This window comes from Megalops cyprinoides, chromosome 3 (assembly GCF_013368585.1).
Source record: "Megalops cyprinoides isolate fMegCyp1 chromosome 3, fMegCyp1.pri, whole genome shotgun sequence".
NCBI classification, from domain to species: Eukaryota; Metazoa; Chordata; class Actinopteri; order Elopiformes; family Megalopidae; genus Megalops; species Megalops cyprinoides.
Genome location: NC_050585.1, coordinates 27,291,912 through 27,314,540, shown reverse-complemented (window position 1 = coordinate 27,314,540; position 22,629 = coordinate 27,291,912). Strand labels below are relative to the sequence as shown.

Genomic DNA, 22,629 nt, shown 5'->3' with positions numbered 1-22,629 from the left:
GGAATTCAGTGAGGGAGACACAGCTGTGTAGGGTTTTCAGGATCTATCTTATCTTCTGTGTGTCCAGTGGGGAACACTACATAGATTTTCTTTTTAGTGATCAACAACATTAAAAACAGAGAGTGTGTCCTACTCGCTTTTTTTGCATTCAGCTGTTCTTTGTGTATTCTTTGGGGATCACACACAGAAGTAAATCCCTCTTCCTGGAGTGTTTGAGAAGGGAGCTGACAGCTGGTTAATAGAGTGGGACTGCTGGGCTCTCAGGTGTGGATGTTAATGGCAGGGGTAAGAGAGGCAGTACCTTGTCAGCAAGTGTCTGCAGTGCACAGCCTCTATGGTACCTGCCCTAACCCCCACATTATACCAATCCAGTCTTTCCAAAAGAGTCTCGCTCTCTTTCTCTCACTAATATCTTTCTCTCACTCTTTCTCTCACTAATATTAAAAACCTGTCCGGAAAAAAAGAAAAGTGCTTTGTAGGGGAGTGTCTAAAATAAGCCTTAAATTTGAAATCATTTCTATTCCACCATATCACTTAAAGGTCTTTGCTTTCATCTGACTTCATATGTCCTCCAGGAATATAGATATTTGCAGGATGTGTGCTAAATAATATTCAGAGACTCTATTTCAAATGTGAGGCTTCTAGAAAAACTCTAAAGGCATTTTGTTTCCAAGAATAATCATATTTATATGTATTTATTCCCGAAAAAGGAGAGCTAAGGAGAACACTGAATTTGAATGCAAATGTGATTATTTAAGTTCATGCCTTTTATAATTTCTCCTCTGACATTTTACTGAAAAAGTACACACATAACTGCATCAGCCATTATTCTAAAGCATGGAGTGACAAGTGCATGTATTAGAGTCATTTGAATGTGTGTAAATGAGCTCCAAGTCCTAAGCTTCCCATTCTGAATTCAACATCTGAGTTCTATATTTAGAACCTGCACTAATAAACAGCCTTCAAAACTTAATACTCACATCCATGAAAACAAATTAGTTATTTTAATGAATAAGTAATTATATACACACAGACTCACATGTGCACGCGCGCACACACACACACACACAGACACACACACACACACACACACATACACACACACTTGTGTAGCTTGTCAGTTTAGGTTTAATGTGTGAAATAACAAAGATATGTATAGGCCTGCTTTTCTTTTTATACTATGGTCTGTCATATATATTAGTGAAACTGGAAATTGATTTTCAGTTTCTCCAAGGATGCAATCGACTGATTAACACTGTTAAGTTAGCCTCAGAGAATGAAGTTCCTGTGCATGCAAGCTAAAACATTTAAAATCACATTTCAAAACACAACAGTGCTGTTTATATGAATTAAATTTAAAGCCACACTGTGAAGAGTGAGTTTCTCTTTTAAATAAGTAGTCTCTCACTTCTGTCGTTATCACTCCTCACACACAGCAGTGATTAAGTAAACATGGCATCAAACAGGCCATCTAATTCAGCTGCAAGTGCAGTTCCTGTGTAAAAGATGAAGTGGAGGATTTTTTTTTTTTCTGAATATTAAAATGCAAATCATGAGGAGGTTTGCTTCTTCAGGTTACAGTGGACACTGTAAACATGCAGAAACAGTGGAGACTTCAGTGCAGAATGCTCATGACATCACCAGCTGAAACTAAGACAATGGGGCTTAGTTAACAGGCAAGTAAATAGCTAAGAGTGAACTGCAATTATTAATACATCCTACCATATGCACACTATATGCTCAGTGTATCTTTACTAAATAAGTGTGCATTTTCATGAGATGTTACTTCTTTGCTAGTTAATTTTATGTTGCACATCACTGCCTTTTTCTTAATTCCTTGAATGCATCCCTAACGGTGTCATATTATTGATATCTGCTAGTGAAAACAATAACATAGGGAACGCTCATACCTCATTAACATTGGCAAACCTTTACAGGTATTCATCATTTCAAAATGATTGGTTTAACAGCAGTCTGCATTTTGCAAAATTATGAAAATGCTGCCATGGATTGTTTTACAATGTAAAACTATAATTTAAGATAAGACACTGTCTGGGGAAGAATAAGAGAACAAGAGAGAATAAGTGAGAACAAGAGCTCAGAAGGAAACATTAAAAAGGAAACCGAAGATTGCCTTTCTTTTAAAAAAGACACAAAGATTTTTCCAATCAGGGGACTTTGTTTCAGTTTGTTGTGTTGTCTTACTTTAGTTTGCCTAGTAACTTTATTTGGTTAGTTCATTTTCGTTTATAGGTTTCATTCAGTACACCACCAACAGGGGCTGGAAAAGATTGATTTATTTTATCCTCTGCAGTTCTCACTTGTCATGTACCATAAACAAACACCTGTCCAAAACTGTGACTTCTGTGCATTTAAATATACCTGTAACTATCCAGTATTAATATTTCAAGATTTTGTGAATTTTATGATTGCATGAATTAATCCCATATTTATCAAGCTCTGCTTTGCTAAAAATATGATCTTACTGTATATCTGATTCTTGCCTACATTCAGGAGCATAACCCCCACTTCTAGCATTGTATCAACTGAAAAGTAGGATTCAGTTCCTGGCAATCCAGTGCTTTTTCATATATTGATGATAATAGTGGACAACATTGTTGAATAAGCCATTTCTGTAATAATAACAAAAAAAAATTGCCATGTCCAATGACCACAACCCATTTTCCTCCATTTGAAGTCACTGAGGTGTGTGGAAAGTGCTGATAAACAGGCCATATCTTTTTAAAGATGCTCCCATAATCTGGCGGAAAGGAATGCTGCAGCTTTAAGAGATTTAGTCCGGATTACCGCTCGCCCTTCAAATTAAACCAAAAATCATCTTTTTTTTGTTGCTTGGGCAAGATGGGGCTTGGCATAGCCTGCCATGTAAAGCTTGGAGGTCAGCGCTTGGAAGCCCAGAAAGCCACATTTTCAAAAACTGCTCTCTGTCTTTAGCCCTGCATGTCAGGCTTGAGTTGCCCGTGTACTTACTTACATCATGCTTCCTATTCCACAGTAAATAAATCAAAGGAGAGAAAGCCACTCCAGCAGCAGTTCATTACTGTGCGCAGTTCAGTTAGTGGAGGAAAAAAATCAGTGGGGCACACATACTTGGAAGTGGGAGTTTGCTTTGGCTGTCATGATGTCAGCTGGAGAGGGGAGAGTGGCAGATTTAAGATAAGACTGGGACTGGGATTCAGACTGGGAGGGCAGAAAAAGACAGCATTCTCTTTCCTCTCCAGCATCCTCAAATAAGACACTAATTGTACTGTCAACTGCTCTTTTCTTTTTGATTGGAAATTGAATAATGCACATTGCTAAGAAACTTCCCTGGTCCAAGTACTACAGTAGCCGGCGTCAGAATTACTACAATATATTTCCCCCAATTCAGGGTAAACTGTCAAAAAAAGAAGAAACAGCAATTACTTGTCCCCTGTGGTGAGGATTTTTTAAAAAAGCAGTTATGAATGCATACCCTCTGGAGACATGCCTTAGTCTAGTATTTTGTATGCTGTATTATGACACAGCGGAGATCTTACAAGGTGCAAAAGCTTGATGACTCAAAGCAAACAACACTTATGAGCAGTGGAATCGATGGGGGAGCTGGAACCCTCTTGGCAGGCATCGCCCGACAGCGCAAATACGGAAAAGCGTGCGAGAGGCGGGGGGATGGGCACACTACCGCATGTTTACTCTTAATGGTCTTGTCAGCTGGGTTTAGGGTTAATAATCTCTCGGCGTTCCGCATAGCCAGAGCACCAGAACAGAGCTCCGCTGGTGCCCCAGCCGCTCTCTCTCCCTGAGGACACATTAAACTCCCATCATCACGTCCCAGGAACAAGCTGCAATCTCCACAGAATCCGTCATACTGGCTCCACTCTCGCTCCCACTTAGGGCCCGGACAGTGAACAGCTGCTCTTTCAGAGCAGGGAGAGAGAGGTCCAGGTGAAACCACTGCGCCCAGAGGAGGAGGAAAAGCCGAGGTTTTCCATCCTTCCATGCACACCATTGCTATTCTCACCACGGGACACTACTTGGATGGAGTCAACACTGACTGTTGGCCAGAATATTTGCCTCCCAAAAAAAGAAAAGAAATGAAAAAGACGGCTTCTCCAAACATGTTTTCTGACATGTCACTTCCGTCTCCGTGAAATAAAAGTGTCAGCATAGTTTATAACCATAGTTTAATTTGAAAACACTATCTTGTATTATTGTTACCATTTCCTACAGCTGGTATCAGTTAGGGCAGTTACTCCTGTCTGGCAAAGCTGATCTGTGCTGTGTCATTTCTCCTGACCCTATGATCTCCTGATCCTAACCCTTCAGGAAATCTGAGACAAGAACAGACAAGAAGCTTGAGCCCACTTTCAAAAGTAATAATCCAGAGAAAACAAATCAGAGAAAGATTCCTCAATAGTTTCCAAGAGGCTAGAGCAATCAAAATGCAAAACAGGATTAGGACACCATCTGAAAGCCAAGCTCCTACTACAAATCCTATGACATCAGCATTTTTTATTTTTATTATTTTGCTCTGTGGATATGCTTCTTGTCTTTTTTGGGGGGGTTGTTATGTTTTATTTATAAATGTGCTGCTGCGGATCCTCCCAGTGTTTTTTTTTTTAGGCCACAGCCTACTTATCAAAAGGGGAGACAGAGTCTTCATACCCATCATCCATTTGGTCATCAGAGGACCATGCAGACAGGAAGAGGATGTGCCTGCATGGGGTGGTTCCAGTGATGTGGGGGGGAAAGCACACCCACTCAGAAGATCGTGCCTGGTGATGCCCCATTAGACAACCCCCCCCCCCCCCCCCCCCCCCCCAAGAAGTGAGAGCGACACAGTCCACTGCATTTTCCACCCACCATTCTGTGGATGAACTACACTGCAGCCGACTACCGCCTCCCTCAGGGCTCGATAGTGTTACAGATCCTGTAAGGTACGCGCCCACACATGTTCATGTGAGCCAACAAATTTTCATTCAGTTGCACATGTGTGACTACATGTTCATGCTCATGTGAAAGGAATTTTTTTTTTCATTCAGACCATAGAACATTTCTGACAAAGGGACTTTGGTATAACTACCTGTATGACACTGCCAGCTACATACCAACGAACACATCAGTCTGCATATGGAAGAATCTGTGCGTTTTGCAGGAACTGATAAACCAAATGCTATGTAACCTCATCCAATGCACCCATGCTATTTTTTTCCCTGAATTGTCATATTTTCCATTTTATGAATACTGAGTGATAACTGTGAGATTGTAATACCCTAAAAAGAGCTGATCCCATATACTTTCATTTTTGTTGTGACAAGGCAAAACAAATACTGTTCTCCTAGATGCCCGAAACTCCTGAAGGTGAATTTTAGGGGCTAGCATATCCGTGAGAGGGGTAATAAATTCAGCAAACAATAAATGAGATGGAATTTACTAAAAAGCTAGAACTGCAGCTGAGAAAACAGATTCATAAATAGTCAACATGCAAGGGAAAGCCTTCCTCTTCTGGTTATTTATAAAACTGCAGCTCGCAACTTCCAGCTAATTTACACTTTGATAAATATAGCAATCCTCTGTGAGTCTACCCCTTAAAATGAAGGAGGAAGCACTAACAAACATATTCCCATTTCCTGCTTTGTTTAAGGGTGGAAAACAAGTCAGTTTGAAAGGTCAGCCTTTGTTGGTGTCTAAATTTGCTGCTTCTTAAAAACAGCGGTTAATCTTCCTTGTCCAACAAGCAAGGGAAAGCCACAAGATTTTCACGCTGATGGGCGTCTCTGTCATCTCTGTTTAATCCAGTGGCCTTCACTTTCTTCTTAAAGGTCAGAGGACACTATCATCAGAGTCCCAAAAGGCACACTCTGTCCGTTATCAGGAATATATGCATGCACCGAGAGCATGAATCATGAACTCATGCTCTGTCCTCCACCCTCCCTGTGTCTTTATTCATGAATTTTAATTAATACCTCTTCTACACTTGCATCTGGGCAAAATTAAATCCTGCTGCTTTATTACCAAGTGCATTCAAATGATGATGCTAATTCAAAGTTATAATTAGATTTTTTTCAGTTTCAAGGGATGGTAAGATTTTTTTTATTTCACTTTATGTTTTTTCTCCCATACATGTTGGATAAAAAAGTGTTATTTTTAATTTCCCAAAAGACAACCCCCCGCCTGTTCAAATGTTCACTTCTCCCACCAGTCTTATCGGCTACAAGAGGCGAATACATTGGAGTGAAATGTCCAACAGTGCCCACAGTGTGCTCGACAGACTTCCACAACAGGAAGCAATAGATTATGAATCTGCTGTGTGCACCAAATACAGCACCCTAGGATTCAGTATCCTACAGAAAACAAAGGTGTCTAAAATTCAATATGTGGGAACAACACCGAAAAGCCTTCAGAGCTCAGCATTAAGTTCAAAGTGTATTGTGGTTGCATGATACTGTGTAAATGGCCCAGTCTAGTCCTGTCATTGCCCTTTGACTTACTGAAGACTGTCCATACTACAGAGGCTATGTAATTTGGCATTCCCAAGGCAATATCTGAAAAATTGATAAAGGAAGGAGTGTGACTAAAGTCTTTTTCTGATACCCTGTAGCAGTGGTAACTGGTCCAGCTTGTGTTTAAGAATCTAGGCCGACCTTTCGTATCCTATTAATTTAACTACGGGCGTTTTTGAAAGCTGGCAGCAAAATCTGTGCTAATGAGAGATGAGGCTAAGAGAGGGAAAAACATTTAATCAAGTTATTTTCTCTCCCCTGCAGCCCCTGGCAATAGATTTCCTGAGACCAGTACAGTTTCATGTGACCTTCTTTTATAGCTGCCACCATCACAACCCTCAGCAACAGCAGGTTTTCACATCAGGCCTTAGAACTGGAGTGTGTGAGCTAAACTGCTGTAGCTTTGGCAAGTATGGGCATGCCATAGGGCACGTGACACCCCGGCCATCAGAAGATGCAAATGACTCTTTAGTACTGTATTTTGTCTTACATTTCTCAGTAAACAAAAATAAAAATGTTGTGGACATGTTAAAAAGGTACCAGTGTGCTGGCCTTTTATCAACAGGGCCCCCCCCCCCCCCCCCCCGACTTAATTTGTGATGCTTTTTTGTCATGTGAATATTTCTCAGTCTCAATGTAGGCCTTCTGTCCCTTATCTTCCATCAGCTGTACTCTGAGCTAATATGTTATATCAGTGAAAAACTCTACACTCAGAGACAGAAATACTTTATTCAACATCGAGACTGTAGAATTGTAGATGTATTCCTTTAACATGCACATCCACATATTTTTTTCTTTTACTATTAATAATCATTGTCATTACCATTATTGCTGCTTCAATAATTAATGTAATAATCACTACATCCTAAATAGTTACAACAAACAATAAGAAGCCAAGCAAACAGTTGTGGATTTGCCATTTAATTTGTTTTCTTCTAATAATATTCATAATGTATTAACATTCACAATGTACTACCACAGATGTTCTATTATCACCAGATATTCAGCTCCTGCATCCCTGCCATCTTCTGAAACAGGAAGTTCTTGCATATCATATTTTCACATTGACGTACAAAGAGGTGCATATCTGGCCAATATATAAAGAATCTGTAGTACAGTAATAGTCTTTCCAAGGTTAAGTTTGCTATTTCTCATTGCAACAGGGGTAGCCCTACAACCTTCCATTTCTTAACAAGTGCATTATTATAGACCTTGAGAAAGCCAGAACGGCATGGGCAACAGGCAATGCAGTTGAATTATTCATGTATTGCATTATCTCAAGTAAAAGCAGGGAATGTACTGCAAGAAAATGATATAGTGTTGCAGATGTTACCATGGTGAGGAAACCATGCACTACACAGCTCCTGACTGGCTCACATTATTCAAAAATGTACTGCATCTCATCTATAAAAGGATATAAATATATTCATTAAATAGCATATATTATAATTACCTACCTACCTATAAAAATCATTTGAACAGTCATAAAACACTAAAAACTGCTTCCCCAGTGTAATCAGCTTCCACTATTTCCATGGTTAGGACCAATAAATGGTAACAGAGTAAACTGCATCCTCTTTCTCCTGTTTACTGTCCACTAATAAGATTGTCTATAGCTTTAAAGGTGGAGAATGAAAAAAGTAAAATGGAGGTATATTGGGGAAAATGGAGACTTTCTAAATTTGCAATTTTATAGAGGCCCTGTCAACCTAATCAGGCAGAGACTTCTTCCATTACCAATAGCAATAAAAATAGCCAAAACAATAACCCTCATTTGTGCCTCCTCTGATTCTATCATGAAAATGCGAAAAAAAATATATATATATTAAAATTCACTACAAATATGACCTATTCCCTGCATATTTACAGGATCTTAAATACAAAGCGTTATAGTATTTCTTGAAGCCTCACAACAATACACATGGCTCCTCTTCAACTTCTGAGAGAGAACACCTTGTTTACCTCCTCCGCCCCTGTCCTGGTACACCCCATCTGTGCTCTCTCTCTCTCTCTCTCTCTCTCTTTCTCTTTCTCTTTTTCTTCTCTCACTTCTCTCTCTTGATCTATCTATCTACCTCTCTCTGTCTCTCTTCATTTATTTTGGCCCACTGAGTTGGCTGACATCACAGCTCCTTCCAGATGGGATGTGGGTGACATGTCAGTCTATGTTGGAAATTTATGTCATGTCATTTATGTCATTTATGTCAGCTTGGTCCTGCATTTATTTATTCATACAAGGGGTTTAGTGGCCCATGACACGTACCAATACCAATTATGAAAAGAAATGGTTTGAGGATTTCTTCAGCATATCTATTTATTACAGCACTGAAGGAAAGCCTGTGTCACCCCTCCAAAATAAAATGACCATCAAGTTTCATCACAGTCATGTGGTGTTCAGTGTTTGTGAGCCATCTAGGGTATGGCTTGTTTTGAACATAGTGCTTAAGCGCTGTCCAACAAAAAATGTGTCACTCCAGAAATAAACCATCTGCACAAAGCGATATGTCACAGACTCCTTTGGCGGTGTCGAGTTCCAAGATAGCTCTGATTAAAGGGTGCACTCCGGCATTTATTTTATGACATGACACGAACAAATGCAAAAAGCATTCCAACCTCTTTTATCGACAAAAACATAACATTTTTCTTTCTGTGTCTCTTTATAGTTTCAGGTTTTATTTTTTTTTCCATTTTCCGTCCATGACTTCTTGAGATACCTATGTGCTCTAATTGAGAATGCTTGAATCTCATTGTATCTCACTGAAGACCCTCCACAAAGGCTTTCAGAGCAACCGTACGCTGTGGCCCCTCATTAATCTGGCACTGATTAATTTCATCGCTTCGGTGAAAAATAAAGAAAAAGGGAAAAAAATCCATCTTAAATTAAGATAAACAATCTGGCCTAAAAGAAACAAAAGTTACATCCCTCATCATATGCTACATGTATATGTCACAATAAAGAACACAAAACAGATGTGCCTGTGTACAAAGAGAACCATAAAAAGAATAGCAAGGGGAAAAGAAATAACACTCTGGCTGTACTTAATATGCAGACAAGAACATCTTTCCACCATTTTCATCTCACAGTATAGTTGTTTTATTTGATGTCAAAGGGTCAAGAAAAACAATCTGTCTGACTGCAGTGAAGAACAATTACACTAATCAAAGGCAAAGCTCTGGGTGCAATTAGCACACTGATGAAGTCTAAAGATTGTAGACACACTTACAGCATACAAGGCACATCAGTAACAGGCTGAGCGTTTCTTATAAGCTGCGCAACAAAGAAGCCCTGACCAGAGGGTCCCATTTTGCATTTGTGTCTCCGTAGTACTTCAGACATTTCAGTGGGAGACTAGAGATGACATTTTAGAGGATCTATGAATGACATGGAGCAAACAGTATAGCTTTGTCTGTAACATGTTATACAGCAGCAAAGGACATCACCCAGGACAGTATGCAGGGGCAACAAGTAGTATGGCATGCATCAATGTAATTTCTATGCCAAAAATGAAGGGCAGCCAGCAAATTGATGCTCTTCTTCCTTGCTTCCTGATACAAGTGGAGTGTCAGCACATTTTTTATGCTTGCACCATTACCCACATGCGTAAAAATGGCCATATGAAAATGTGTATTCTGTTAACATTGAAAGAAAAGATCACAGATTCTAACTGATTTGGGGACACTGAATTTGCCTTTTGTTTACAGATAAGGCGCTCTTCAAGCCTCTCTGAGCAAAACAGCAATCCAAGACGTGGCTCTGCAGAATACCTTTTTTCAGCAAATGATCAGATGACCCCTTCTACAGCAAGGCATTCAAATTAACATGCAGCCAAGTACCATATGCTTACAGTACAATTTTGGTTGGCATAATAGAAGCATCTGGAAGAGGAGCCCTTCAATTAACACTGAATAAAAGTCATCAGAATTTGTAGAGCAAGGAGAAAGAGGCTTCCAAGAGTTTTTCACATGATAAAATTCAGCAAATTCAGAGAAAAACGGAACATCCCTTCCTATGGTTGTTCATTTTTGCATAATGTAATTTAAAAAAAGCTAAATATGTTCTTTCTGCCTAGAAATTAATTCCTTGAATCAAAGGTGAAGTCAACCACTGAATGTGTGACCAAAAGGAAAAGCACATACCCGAAGGCAAAGGTCCCGTTAACTGTTTAATTTACTGTCCCTGTTACTGATCATTTAAAAACTCTGCAATTAGGCTAAACTAAACATTACTATTTTCCTATGCAGAGTTTTTCCTCAGGAAAGTTACCAGGGAGCTATTTGTACAACAGACCTCTTTCTTTTTGAACCACTTTCTTTTTAAAAAATCTTCAGGCATGTGGAGAATATTTAGGGATTTATGGAAATTCTTTTTCCTTTTGCATGCTTTTACATGAAGATGATCGACTGAGTCTGGCTGGTGAGCATATTGGGATGTTTGTCATGGTTCTTCTGTCAATGTCAACTCTAGAATTGGTCTAGACAGGAGAGGATAGACAAAAGACCTGGAGATATTTTGTGGATGGAGACTTCTGTAGATGGCTCTGTAAGTTGTCTGCCAACTCATTTCCATTATAACAAGTCAACGTGCCCTTGAGCATGGCCGTGCTGTTAAGGTCATTTTGATTTTGACATTTTGACATTTTTGAAGGTTGTAAGCAGGCAGTTCCTGGGACACTTGATGCTTGATTATGAAAGATTTGGTGCATAGGTGTGTTTATGGATCCTTTTCATATTCTGAATGAGGAATCTTAAGGTCTGTTTTGGACCTTGTATTATGTCTACTGGGGCCATCAAGATGTAGCTGCCAGGACATACACTGCCTGATTCATCTCAGGCTGAAGGAAAACACTGCTCATCTCCTCCATCTGAGGAGGAATGCGGGACAACTCTCCCACCCTGTCTTCTCAGATATGTGTTGTGCATTAACAACAACATGTACGTCTTTGTACATGGCCAAGGTCAATTTAACCTATCTGACACAAAAAGAATTATTTCCTAGCTGACCTTTGTATTAGAGCAGATCATTACTGGAAAACAGGGAGGAATGCAAAAACATACTGCTGATCCATTTTTAAGCTTGTCTCTTTTAGCAAAACCGCATTAAAAATGATAAACTAATAAAATGATAACCAACTAAAAACAATCATTACAAACAATGTAGATGTGTTTTCTGCATTATTATTAGTAACAGTAATTACGAATTTTAATTTTTTCCTGCCAAAAAACACATCTTTTTAAATGGATGTTGGTATTATATAGCAGCACCTCAGTGGCCACTATGTGCTCATGTGAATCTGAGTTTAATAAGGATTCCCATGTTAAACATGAAATTCAGCCATTTGAAGTTTTGAATATTCTGCCACCAAAAGTAAGCTGCCTCGTGAAATCCTTTTTTGAAACTGGGGATAATTGCGCGAGTGCCCTCAGGGTAAAGGGAGGTATTCCAAGGACAGAGCCACTGTTTTAATCACAAATCAACAAGCTCCATCCCAGCTGGACCTTTACTAAAGGAGGACCTTTGGAGTCAAGTGTTTCAAGACCAGGCTTGCTCTCCATGGCTGCACAATTATCTGTCATTTCACAGCCTAAATCTATCTTTATGCTTAACACAAATAGCTATGTAATTACCAGGAAAGCAGCCTTTTCTTTGAAAAATCGACGTTTGGGGGAGAAAAAGAAAAAAAAAACCCTCCTGCAGATTATTATCAAAAGCAACATGTGGGCTTGCTGCTCAGTGCTGTTTGATGCATGCTTTGTCTCAGTGGACTAAAGTGTGTGCCAATCTCTCTTCTGTGGACACACAGTGTGTCCCTCACTCCTTGCCTACTTCCACTCTGCCCACTGCTTAGAACCCAGAGACCGTGGTCAAAGGGGTGTTTGTCATCACCAGGCAGTGAGACGGGAGATGGAGCTCGCATGCAAAATAGGCCCTCGCATTTCTGAAGACGGTAATTAGAGGCGCAGAAATAAGACAGGGCCCCCGATACGCGGACCCCAGGCCGCTCGCAGCCCTCTAATATCAGCTATTCAGGCGCTTAAGCCTCGCATATGAGATAATCAAAATCAATCTGCTATCTTATTTGTTTTTTCCTCCCTTTTTTCATTAACTGAGGCAAATAAAGGCCCTGTAATCCTGCAACAAAGGCCTCTTTATTAGATGCTTAAGCCGCCGTGCCTGGCTGCTGCATTCAGTTTAACAACACAGCGTAATTGCTTTGTCTCCCCATCCACAGTTTATCCTTCTGTTCACCTCAAAGAGCAGAGGACGGCGCGCATGCTACCTGCAGGTAAATAAGCCGAAATCCGGGGCACACACAGGGCCTGCAACTGGACACTTTATTGTCAGCAGGCTGGGACAACTGTCCCACACACACGCACACACACACACACACACACACACTCACACACACACACACACACTTGTTCCAAGCCTGCCATAATAAATCAACGCTGCCCAAAGTGCATCCTATTGATCTCCCTGATCGAAAGGAATGAGGCAGATACTGGATAAGCTCAAAAAAAAAAAAAGATCAACGCATCAATGAATCAATGCTTGCCTTTCCCTTTGTGCTTTTCTTAGACTCTGTGACTGGAGCAAATGCATCAGCTCTGCATGTTTCAACTAAGATGCTTCATTGCCATTTCTCTTATGTTACGGTGCAGTTACCACTAAAAGCAGCCACCCGCACTACAGCCAAGTGGGAAGAGGGAAGCGGGCCGAGCATGGACTCCAATGTACCATTTCATGGAGCTGGCTGATGTACACTCCGCCAGCCTTTACAGCCACTGCAGTGAAGCATCTTCTGTCCAGCCCTATGGTCTCCATCCAAAAATAAACCTCACACACACAACACTGGGCTCCCACTGCACGAGGTGGAATTTCTCCCTGCCAAAAATGGATCAAGTTAGATTGTTTGCACATTGGGTGTGTGAGTGATGATTGCTCCTGATATGTGCTCCTGAACTGATGTGTGAAGCAGCTGATTAGCTGGGATGTGGTATCTTGGCAGGCTTACCAGCTCTTGTTTTCCCAGTCGCTTTACATGTAAAAATAGGTGAGATGAAAGAACCAAAACTATTTTGTCACCCCTCCAAAATGCACTTAGAACTGCCATTGCAAATTCCAGCGATTTATCTCCCATAAACCCTCTGCACCTAATAAGAATCAACATTTTGACTATATCACATCCAAGGAGGAGCCCTAAATAAAAAAAAAATTCCCACAAGGGAGCACAAATATTTGTAATAATTCTCTATGGATACGTGAAACCATTAAAGTTGCTCACTCAATCCCATTACCATCCAGAGAACCAGTATGGTATGCTGTTACACACAATCCCAGTTATATGTACCAGGCACTCATCAGGCCTTCCTTACACTGTGAAGTGAGAAACAGCCATACTGCTAAAGCCACCCTTCGCACGCCTCCCCCGCCCCGCTCCCTGCCCTTCCCCCCACCCCTGGCAGCAGCAGGAAGTTTCGCATCACAGAGCGGGCCTCACCTCTGGCAACGGCACGCCGTTGATGATGAGGTCGGGCTGCTGCGGCCCCTGGCCGGTGAAGGTGTGGTGGTAGCTGTGGTTGGGGGCGGCGTTGCGGGCGTTCTGGTTCTCCACGTTGAGGAAGGTGCTCTCCGAGCGCCGGCAGCCCAGTGGCAGGCTCTGCTGGTGGTAGTCGAAGTAGTTGAGCGAGGAGGTGAGTGACGAGCAACTCACCACGTTCATCTTGTGCGTCTCCTCCGTGTCGCGCGGCACCAGCCGGATGTCGTTCTTGCTCAGCTTCTTCTTCTTGCTGGACTTCTTCTGGTTGCCGTACGAGTACTCCGCCACCCTGCGCAGGTAGAAGAAACTGAACAGACTCAATATAGCAGAGCTCTGCCGCTCCCGCCGCGGCGCTCGGCTGTTGGGCCCCGGCTCACTGGCGGTATCGGAGATCTGCCACAGGGTCACGTGGCCTCTGGGCCGCCAGTGAAGCCGTCCCCCTCAACCGTTCGCTTTGTTCCCCATGCTCCGCACTCCCCCCCCCCCCCCCCCCCCCCCCCCCCGCCCCCACCCCCCCAAACCCAAAACCCCGCATAACAAAATGAGCACGCACAATGCAAACATGCCATGCCAACAAGAAACACAGACTGGCACAGACAGAAAAATAAAGGACCACTGGAAGGATACGCAATCACATTTAAAGAGTGCCCCTTCCTCTACTGGCTTCCAATGAGCACAGGATACGTGGAGATTCAAATTCATTTGAATTTCTCCACAGTGGCTTTTTCAGACCAGCGGTTTGCATTTCAGCTTTTACTGCTGCAAATGAAATCCCTTTGGTTCTTTATGAAAGGATGTTCCTGCTGAAGAGGGAGGAAGATGAAGCTGTATTTTAAGATGATTCTATGAGCTGCAGACAGCGGCAAAACTTGCCCCCACCTGACCTGATCTTATGACACCGACTTCTTTAAGTGTCATCTATTTACATAGCCGTACACAATATGCAATTACAGTCTGCTTGCTTTTTTAGGCTCTAGAGAATAGGAGCACTTCTTCCTCCTTGAATTAATGTATTCATGTAAAATATAACTCTTGCCCTGCAGAAATAACACCCCTAATCCCAGAAGGTTACATCCTTCACATTCCAGATTCCACTTTTCATCGAAATGCTGCCTGTGCCTGCCGTTTCCTTCCCTTTTTCTGGGTGAAAAAAATCCCAATAACTACTGAACATCACATTTTTAGAGCATTCATAAACAGGTTTGCTCCCACCCTTCAAAATGGGGGAAAAAATAGAAAGAGTGTGACTTGGGCATATCTTAAAAACAGGAATGAAAGTCTCTCCTTCTAATACCATTCTCCCAACTTCGGTAACTAAGTCGACAAGCAGACGGAAAATCCTTAGTGGAACAGACACCGAGCAGTACATTGTAAATCGGGTTTCAAGAGGTTACTACCTGAAAGCACTGCGTGCATCAATATAGATTAAATACTCAGCCAGGTAAATCTTTTTATAAGGAAAAAATGTGTGTTTGTTTGAAAAGGGATTAGGGAGCTAAGGAATCTGGCTTTATTTTCTGCACATAGCTTACAGTATTTTTGGCTAATAGTTGTATGCCATTTGATATCTACTAAGGTAATTGTGATTCAACAACAGAGCACCTACCATAATGATTAATTAACATAAATTAGTCCACCTCAGTGAACCTAGTTGTCTTTAAGAGGAATCTTCAGTATGGAACTGGAAATGGCCTTTGTGTTTCATACTGGGTGGGCCTCTACCACAAGGCAAAAACAGTGCTTCCCCACAAGGATGACAGGCAACCGAGGCGACCCACAATGCACCTTTCATTCCCTCAGGGCCCTCTGGGAGCACCTCATTGGGAGGGTTAGGATCTGGCAGGCAAATAATGGTCAGCTTGCAGTATCGTTCATTGAACGCCTCAAGGCAGCTCACAGCGAAGAGGCAGTAGAACGCGTTAACACACATGGTCCGTTAGGCAGGAGCAGCGGAGAAATGGCACAGCAAAGCAAGCTCTCATCATGCAGTCTGGGACAGCAAATTTGAACCAATGGTCGAGTTCTCATCACAGTTTACATATCTGAGGGGAGGTGTGCTCACAGGACGGCAGTCTGGATTTAGGTTACCGTTTCTGGATGCACTGGTTAGATGCTCTGGCTTGAAGAAAAGGCCTTATATTGCCTTTTCCATTTGTATTTTTGATTCCATCATCACATGGTTAAAATTTGATAGCAGCTTCTTCTTTCCATTGAGTGGATTAAATGAAGGTTTCTTTCCTTTATCAATTCTGGCTGCCCTTTTCTTTGATCATGTAACAAGGCAAGGCCAAAGATGCACATTATGCAAATGTGGAAGCAATATGAGGAATGCATGCCAATGTAGCCCTAATGTCAGTGTAATGTCTCCATTATTGTTCTTACAGGGCAGAACATCTTTCATATCAAATGTAATAAGCACTCCTACGGGGCCACTCAAAGGGCAAAATGCACTGAGAATTTACCCAAGACAGAACATCAAACCAAACTGCAAAAAATGCATCCCTTTTGTTCTGTCAACTACATACCAAAATGCATTTACTTAATTCCTAACCTGTTGCATTTCAGTATTGACAGGGTTCATTTTCCCCATTGCACAGAGACATAGACAAATGTGCACCTTCGGCACTGCTTAAGAGTTCAGTTATAACATCATATCCCTGGAATGTCAACAAAAGTTATGTCTTGGCTGAAATATGGAAATGGTTTCAGGTTAAAGTCACAAATGCAATTTATATGGAAATGGTGAGTGTTAATGTAGCTGAGGAAAGTCATATGAGGCTATGTGTCACTGATTAATATGAAAAAAAATGTTCCTTTTTTGTGGACGAGAGATTAAGAAAACAATATTTTGTCTCACACTTTGACGGCACAATTATTCAAATTTGAGTTGAGAAAAACATTGTTAATTGTCTATTATTACACCAAAGCTTATTTATCATAGTTCAGGTCTGACGCTGTTTTCTTCCAGCCTGAATGATGTCGATCGTGCTTGTCATTCTAGCATAAGACTAGGAAGACAGAATCTAAAACAGATTACTATATTATACTTTATTATGCTCTTGATATATATATAATGTATTCACCCTTAATTCAGACAAATCATCAGTTACTGATTATAATAACCATCTTTTTTTACTTGCAGTATATGACATAATCAATCATTCAATCATATGTTATCTGCTCACATACCCAGCTCGGGTCCTGGATGCTGGGAATAGGGATAGTTTCTGATATCGTGAAAGTTCATTGGCATGTAGCTAATGTCTCCTGCTGTTTGCCAGCACAGATTAAGAACAGCCTTCCCAGGCACTGTGCACAACGTTTGACTTTCAATAGGGAATTCAAGCATTGAATGCAAGTTTTAATTAACAGTCAAGGAAATAAAAATATAGGCATGGTAATTAGAGGCAACTATGAGGACACTCTCCAAATAAGTTATACATAGTTTTGCTATTCCTCGGTATAAAACAAGCTCAATTTTCATTGTCAACATAAAGGTATCATAAATGACGGCAAGTATCCAACAGTAACCATGGACCATGTTCGATGTCCAACAGCCACATGTATCACTTGTAATATGATGCCAATGCTACGTGTTTGAATATAGAGTTTGTTTGATGTTTGGAGGTGGGGGTGGAGACCTCCACTTGTTAGAGGTGGAGCCTGATTATTTTGCCCCTACATTTGTCATTTCTGCCTGACAGTCATTTCTTTCTGCTAATCTAAAAAATGAATCAGACCTTATAGGCAATATGGACTCTATGTACTCACTGCTCACCTACAGTTACTGCTGCTCTTTAAGATTTTAGAATAGTTTAGAATTATTATTATTATTATTATTATTATTATTATTATTTTATTTTTTTAAAGAACATTATATGTCTGGCACCTTATTTAAAAAGTGTTTATTCTCAGTAGACACGCCCTTACTGTTGCATTTGCAATGCACATTCAAGACGAAATGCTTATACAAGGATTGTACAAATAATATGTCATGGTTCATATGTACGCAAAATTATATGGCAACAATTGAAAGCAGACGTAAAACTAAGAACGCCAAACGAATACAGATAAAGTCCATCGGCGCAGTGTCCACAGTACAATGCAGGTGTTTCAAAACCAGTGTAAAAAGGGGGGAGTGCAGCGCGAGGAGCGATTGAGCGATCCACTTCAAGTTTTAGAGAGACAGAGCTTTCGTCCAGTGTGCGCAGCTGAATTCAGCCTTGAACTGCGCCAACAAATTTTCGAACTGAACAGCTACCTCCAGGAAAGCCCGTTTCATTGTGTGTCCACGCGGACGCACTTTTCTGTGAATATTATCCAAATTAGTGTCTTCTGTGGGAAAAATATGCTGTTACATGAAACAATGCGACATTACCACAAATAACTAGAATAAATAAATATGATCAAGTCAAGGACAGAAGACGGTTAAGCTGCTCAGAGAGGCCAACGTTTAATACAAGAAATATAAAGAAGCAACTCATAATCCATAAAGCTGCCATAGCTGCAATATTATTCCCACCAAACTGGCCCAAACATGAAATTCACATTATTGCGGCGGGCTTCACCAGGCAACAATGCTGCCATTGTCGCCAGGCTGGATACACCAGGTGTTTTATATAAAGGGATACCTGTTGATAAAAAGAAATTTAAAAGTTGCTTCTCTTTATCTCTGATTATACTGAATAAAATCAAATCAAAGCGTTGTTTACCTGCAGTTGTATGTTCGGATTTCCTTGTTGTCCCTTTTACATTTTACTGCCACAAATATCATTGTGACAAACAGGATAGCAGCAATAGAACCCAGGGCAATGATGAAGATCAGGGACAAGTTCACCGGTCCGATGGAGTCCTGTTCATTCATGTACGGTGAGAGGTAGATCACAATAAATGCGGAGGCGGTTAAGGACGTCTTTCCGTGGTCGTGTGCCACCACAGTAATCTCGTAGGCGGTTTTCGCATTTTCCCCAAACGTCCTTGTGGTGCGAATCTCACCATTCACTTGATCTATTTCAAAGTAAGCCCTGTCTCCCTCCGAAATGGAGTAAGTTAGTCTTCCGTTTTCACCTTCATCGTAGTCATCCGCTTTTACCTGGGTAACTAAATATCCCACTCCGGCATTTCTTGGAATGGATACCTCAGCCGTGCCATTTATCAAAGGAGGAGCAGTCATTACAGGCGTGTTGTCGTTCACATCTAAAACAACAATGCGCACTGTTGCATTACTGGTCAAAGATGGATTCCCTCCATCTTTAGCCAAAACTTTGAATTCGAAAGTTCTTGTGTGTTCGTGGTTGAAGGATCTCAGGGCATAAATGTCACCAGAAGTAGGGTTTATTGACACATATGTAAATACCGGCATGTCTCGAACCTGAGAAGGTATGATTTGGTATGTCACGGTGCCGTTCAACCCCAGGTCGGGGTCTCTTGCGGACACGGAAAGTAAGTACGCCCCCGGGGTGTTGTTTTCCAGGATCATTTCTTGGTAATGTGGTTTCGTGAAGTGGGGAGGGTTGTCATTCTCGTCAGTCACTTTTACCGTCAGTGATTTCGTGGTTTTCAAAGGAGGAACACCACTGTCAACTGCTTCAATCGTTAGGTTGTACGTGTCCCTCTGTTCTCTGTCAAGTCTCCCATCAACAAGTATTGTGGAAAAGCTTTCATATTCCTGGAGCCTGAAAGGCACGTTTCCTTGTAGTCGCAGCTGCACCCTCCCGTTAGCCCCCGAGTCCCTGTCTGAAACCCTCACAAGGGCTATGACATATCCAAGCTGCGCGTTTTCACTCACTTCGACCATTTCACTGTTCGCAGACAACATCTTAATTACTGGCACATTGTCATTTGCGTCCATAACGTTTACTGTCACTTTGCAGTGAGCTGGGATAGAATTGGGACCCAAATCTTTTGCTTGTACATCAATTTCGTAAACGTTCGTCGACTCGTAGTCCAGTTCCCCAGTGACAGCTATTATACCGGTTCGGGGGTCAATTTTGAAGAGATCTCTCGTTTTTTCGGAGACGTAACTGTTAAAGGAATATACTATTTCACCGTTTGTGCCTTCATCTGGATCTGTTGCATTCAGGTCAATGACTACGGTGTTATTCGGAGAGTTCTCCATCACTTTAACTGTGTACACAGCCTGGTCGAAGACTGGGTTGTTGTCATTTGAATCTATTACTTTAATATTAAGCGTAACTGTATCAAACTTTGGGGGGTCTCCCCCGTCTAAGGCAGTGATCACATAACTGTAGTGAGACTGTGTTTCTCTGTCCAGGGGTTTTTCCAACACGAGCTCGGCAAATCGGGAACCGTCTCCTCTGGTCTTAATATCCAACCCAAACATGTCTTTTGGGGTGATCTCATACGTTTGTACACCAAAGCTTCCCGAATCCGGATCGTTTGCCCCCTCTAGGGGTATCCTGGTTCCGGGAGCGGCAGTCTCCGAAATGTTCAGGTCAATGTGGTCTCTAGTGAAACTGGGCGCATTGTCGTTCAGATCCTTGATTTCCAGTCTAATCATACATATTTCCATTGAGCTGGACATCACCTCCAAAGAAATAAAGCACTTTGGGGTCTGTCGACAAAATGTATCCCGGTCAATCTTTTGCTTGTTGATAAGAAGTCCGGCTGGGCTGATGTCCACTAATTGCGGCGCAGTGTTGGAGATAACTCGCAAGGAAGGCTGCCGAGGATCAATTACAAAACCCGCATCTTTTGCGTCCTTTGCAATGTTTGCGATCACTGTACCTGCCTTCTGGTCCTCGTCCACCGAATATTTCAGATTGATTACAGAATCCGCCCCAGTCCACAATAGAAGAGCAATTAGAATAAGTTGTATTAAATGCATTTCCTTAGAGGGCATACTTGTTGATTTTTTCTTCTTCCCTTAATGATCTATAAGAATACTTTCGTGTAGAGTTTACATCTGCGTGTGCAGGTGTCTTTCATAATCACGGTGAATATCTCACCAGTGTTCATTACAATAAAAATACATAAAACACATCCGATAAAAGCCAAAATGCGCTGCCAGACAACAAAAACTCAAATACATAACACTCTCACGCACTTTAATCTTATTTACTTACTGTACTGTAGCTGTGCGTCTCATCCACTTCGTCGCATGTCTATGTCAACCAAGTTAAATTAAAATTCAAAAATAAGGGTGAGAGCACATCATGAAATGACTCAGTGTACTATTTCCCCAACGCAAAGGGCGAAGATAATTCATATTAGCGAAAAACTGAGAGCCCAGATTGACCATTATGAGGGTGGAAATAGCTATTAAAGAAATGTAAAATCCGAGGGAAGTTAAATATCAACCCTAGGTGAACGCTACATTCCGTCCATCCAGTCCATAAAAATAGATCCAACGAGACCCGTTTATTGCAGATATATATGCGTTATTCTTCGCTGCATTACAAGATTTCAGCACAATCCGGGGGTATTTAAATAATTGTGCTTTTAAGCATCTGTTCCATCCAGTTGATACCGATATTTCAATTAGAGTTATTTTTCTCTTCTTCTCAAACTACTACCATTTAAAATTGGCAGCCGGTGAGGAAGTGAAAAAGAATCCACAGTAAAATAACATAAAATAAAACTACCTTATCAAGTCAGGAGAAATCAACCAGAAATCTGAAAAGAGACGCAGGATCTTGCTGCTGTATGAACACGTATCTTAAGGCTCACAGTCCACGGTTAGCCAATATTTCCCGTACGTCAGTAGGAGGTTTTTTCCCCTAATAAAAGCCTTGCCGATTTCTTCCTATTAATTGCCTCAAATGTATGGCAAATCAAAATACTGGAACCTTTGCGTTTCAATGCACCTTCTTTTGAATCCAATTCCGGTTGATGTATAGTTGTAAAAACACTTTAATTAAGCAGTGAATCTAAGATGTGAAGCAGTCCTTGATGACAGAACGTGAAATAAAATGCTTTAAAAATATCCTGTTTGTGAATGAGATGGAAAATAAAGACTGTCTCCAATGCAGCTGAATCCACCATGCTCTCAGCTCGCATTTCCAGCGCGAACTGTATTCGGCTTTGCGCTGGCTCAGCGGCTGCCGTTCAGTCTCAGGACCCGCAGCCCCCTCAGCCAATCGGAGGCTACACCCGAGGGACAGATAGGCTAGTGGGCGGGGTCACCTGCTGCTGCAGATGAAACTCAGAACAGTGAACTTCCTTTCAGTCATCTCGAAATAGTTTTCATACCATTACTGACCTCAAAGATCGAACTGAAAAATATGATAACCATTCTTCCTATGACTGTTATTGTCTTACAGACAAAGCCCTCCTTTCTCCACAGATCGACTTTCAGGAAGCTTCTGTTATGCCGGCGATATATTCACACGGTGTAACTGAAGTAATCCCCGGCAATCTTCCGTTAAACAATAAACTGCTAACTGTATAGTGCAAATGGCATAGGGCGTCTGTGTCAGTGATTTGGGTCTACTGTTACATACTCTGCATACTATAATATATTCAATCATACTGCACTTAATTAAATTCACTCAATGGCAGGCCATCCACAGGAATGCATCTGATGTGTTCAATGGAATAATGGTCTGTTTTTTGTTTGTTTATTTTGC

At 41.4% G+C, this 22,629-nt stretch overlaps 1 protein-coding gene across 4 annotated transcripts in view; it reads right to left on the bottom strand.

Annotated features, from left to right (window-relative positions):
- LOC118774302 (protocadherin-19-like) overlaps positions 1 to 22,060 on the bottom strand; it is a 57,982-nt gene extending 35,922 nt beyond the window's left edge. Inside the window, exons 1-2 of one of the 4 annotated variants that reach the window (XM_036523552.1) lie at positions 18,754 to 22,060; positions 14,003 to 14,348 (exon numbers count right to left, since the gene is read on the bottom strand). In XM_036523552.1, coding sequence (XP_036379445.1) covers positions 14,003 to 14,348; positions 18,754 to 20,903 — 2,496 coding nt within the window. In that variant the 5' untranslated portion in view covers positions 20,904 to 22,060. The remainder of the gene's footprint in view (positions 1 to 14,002; positions 14,349 to 18,753) is intronic. The other 3 variants (XM_036523554.1, XM_036523553.1, XM_036523555.1) reach the window with 3 other exon arrangements.
- Positions 22,061 to 22,629: the final 569 nt, after the last annotated feature.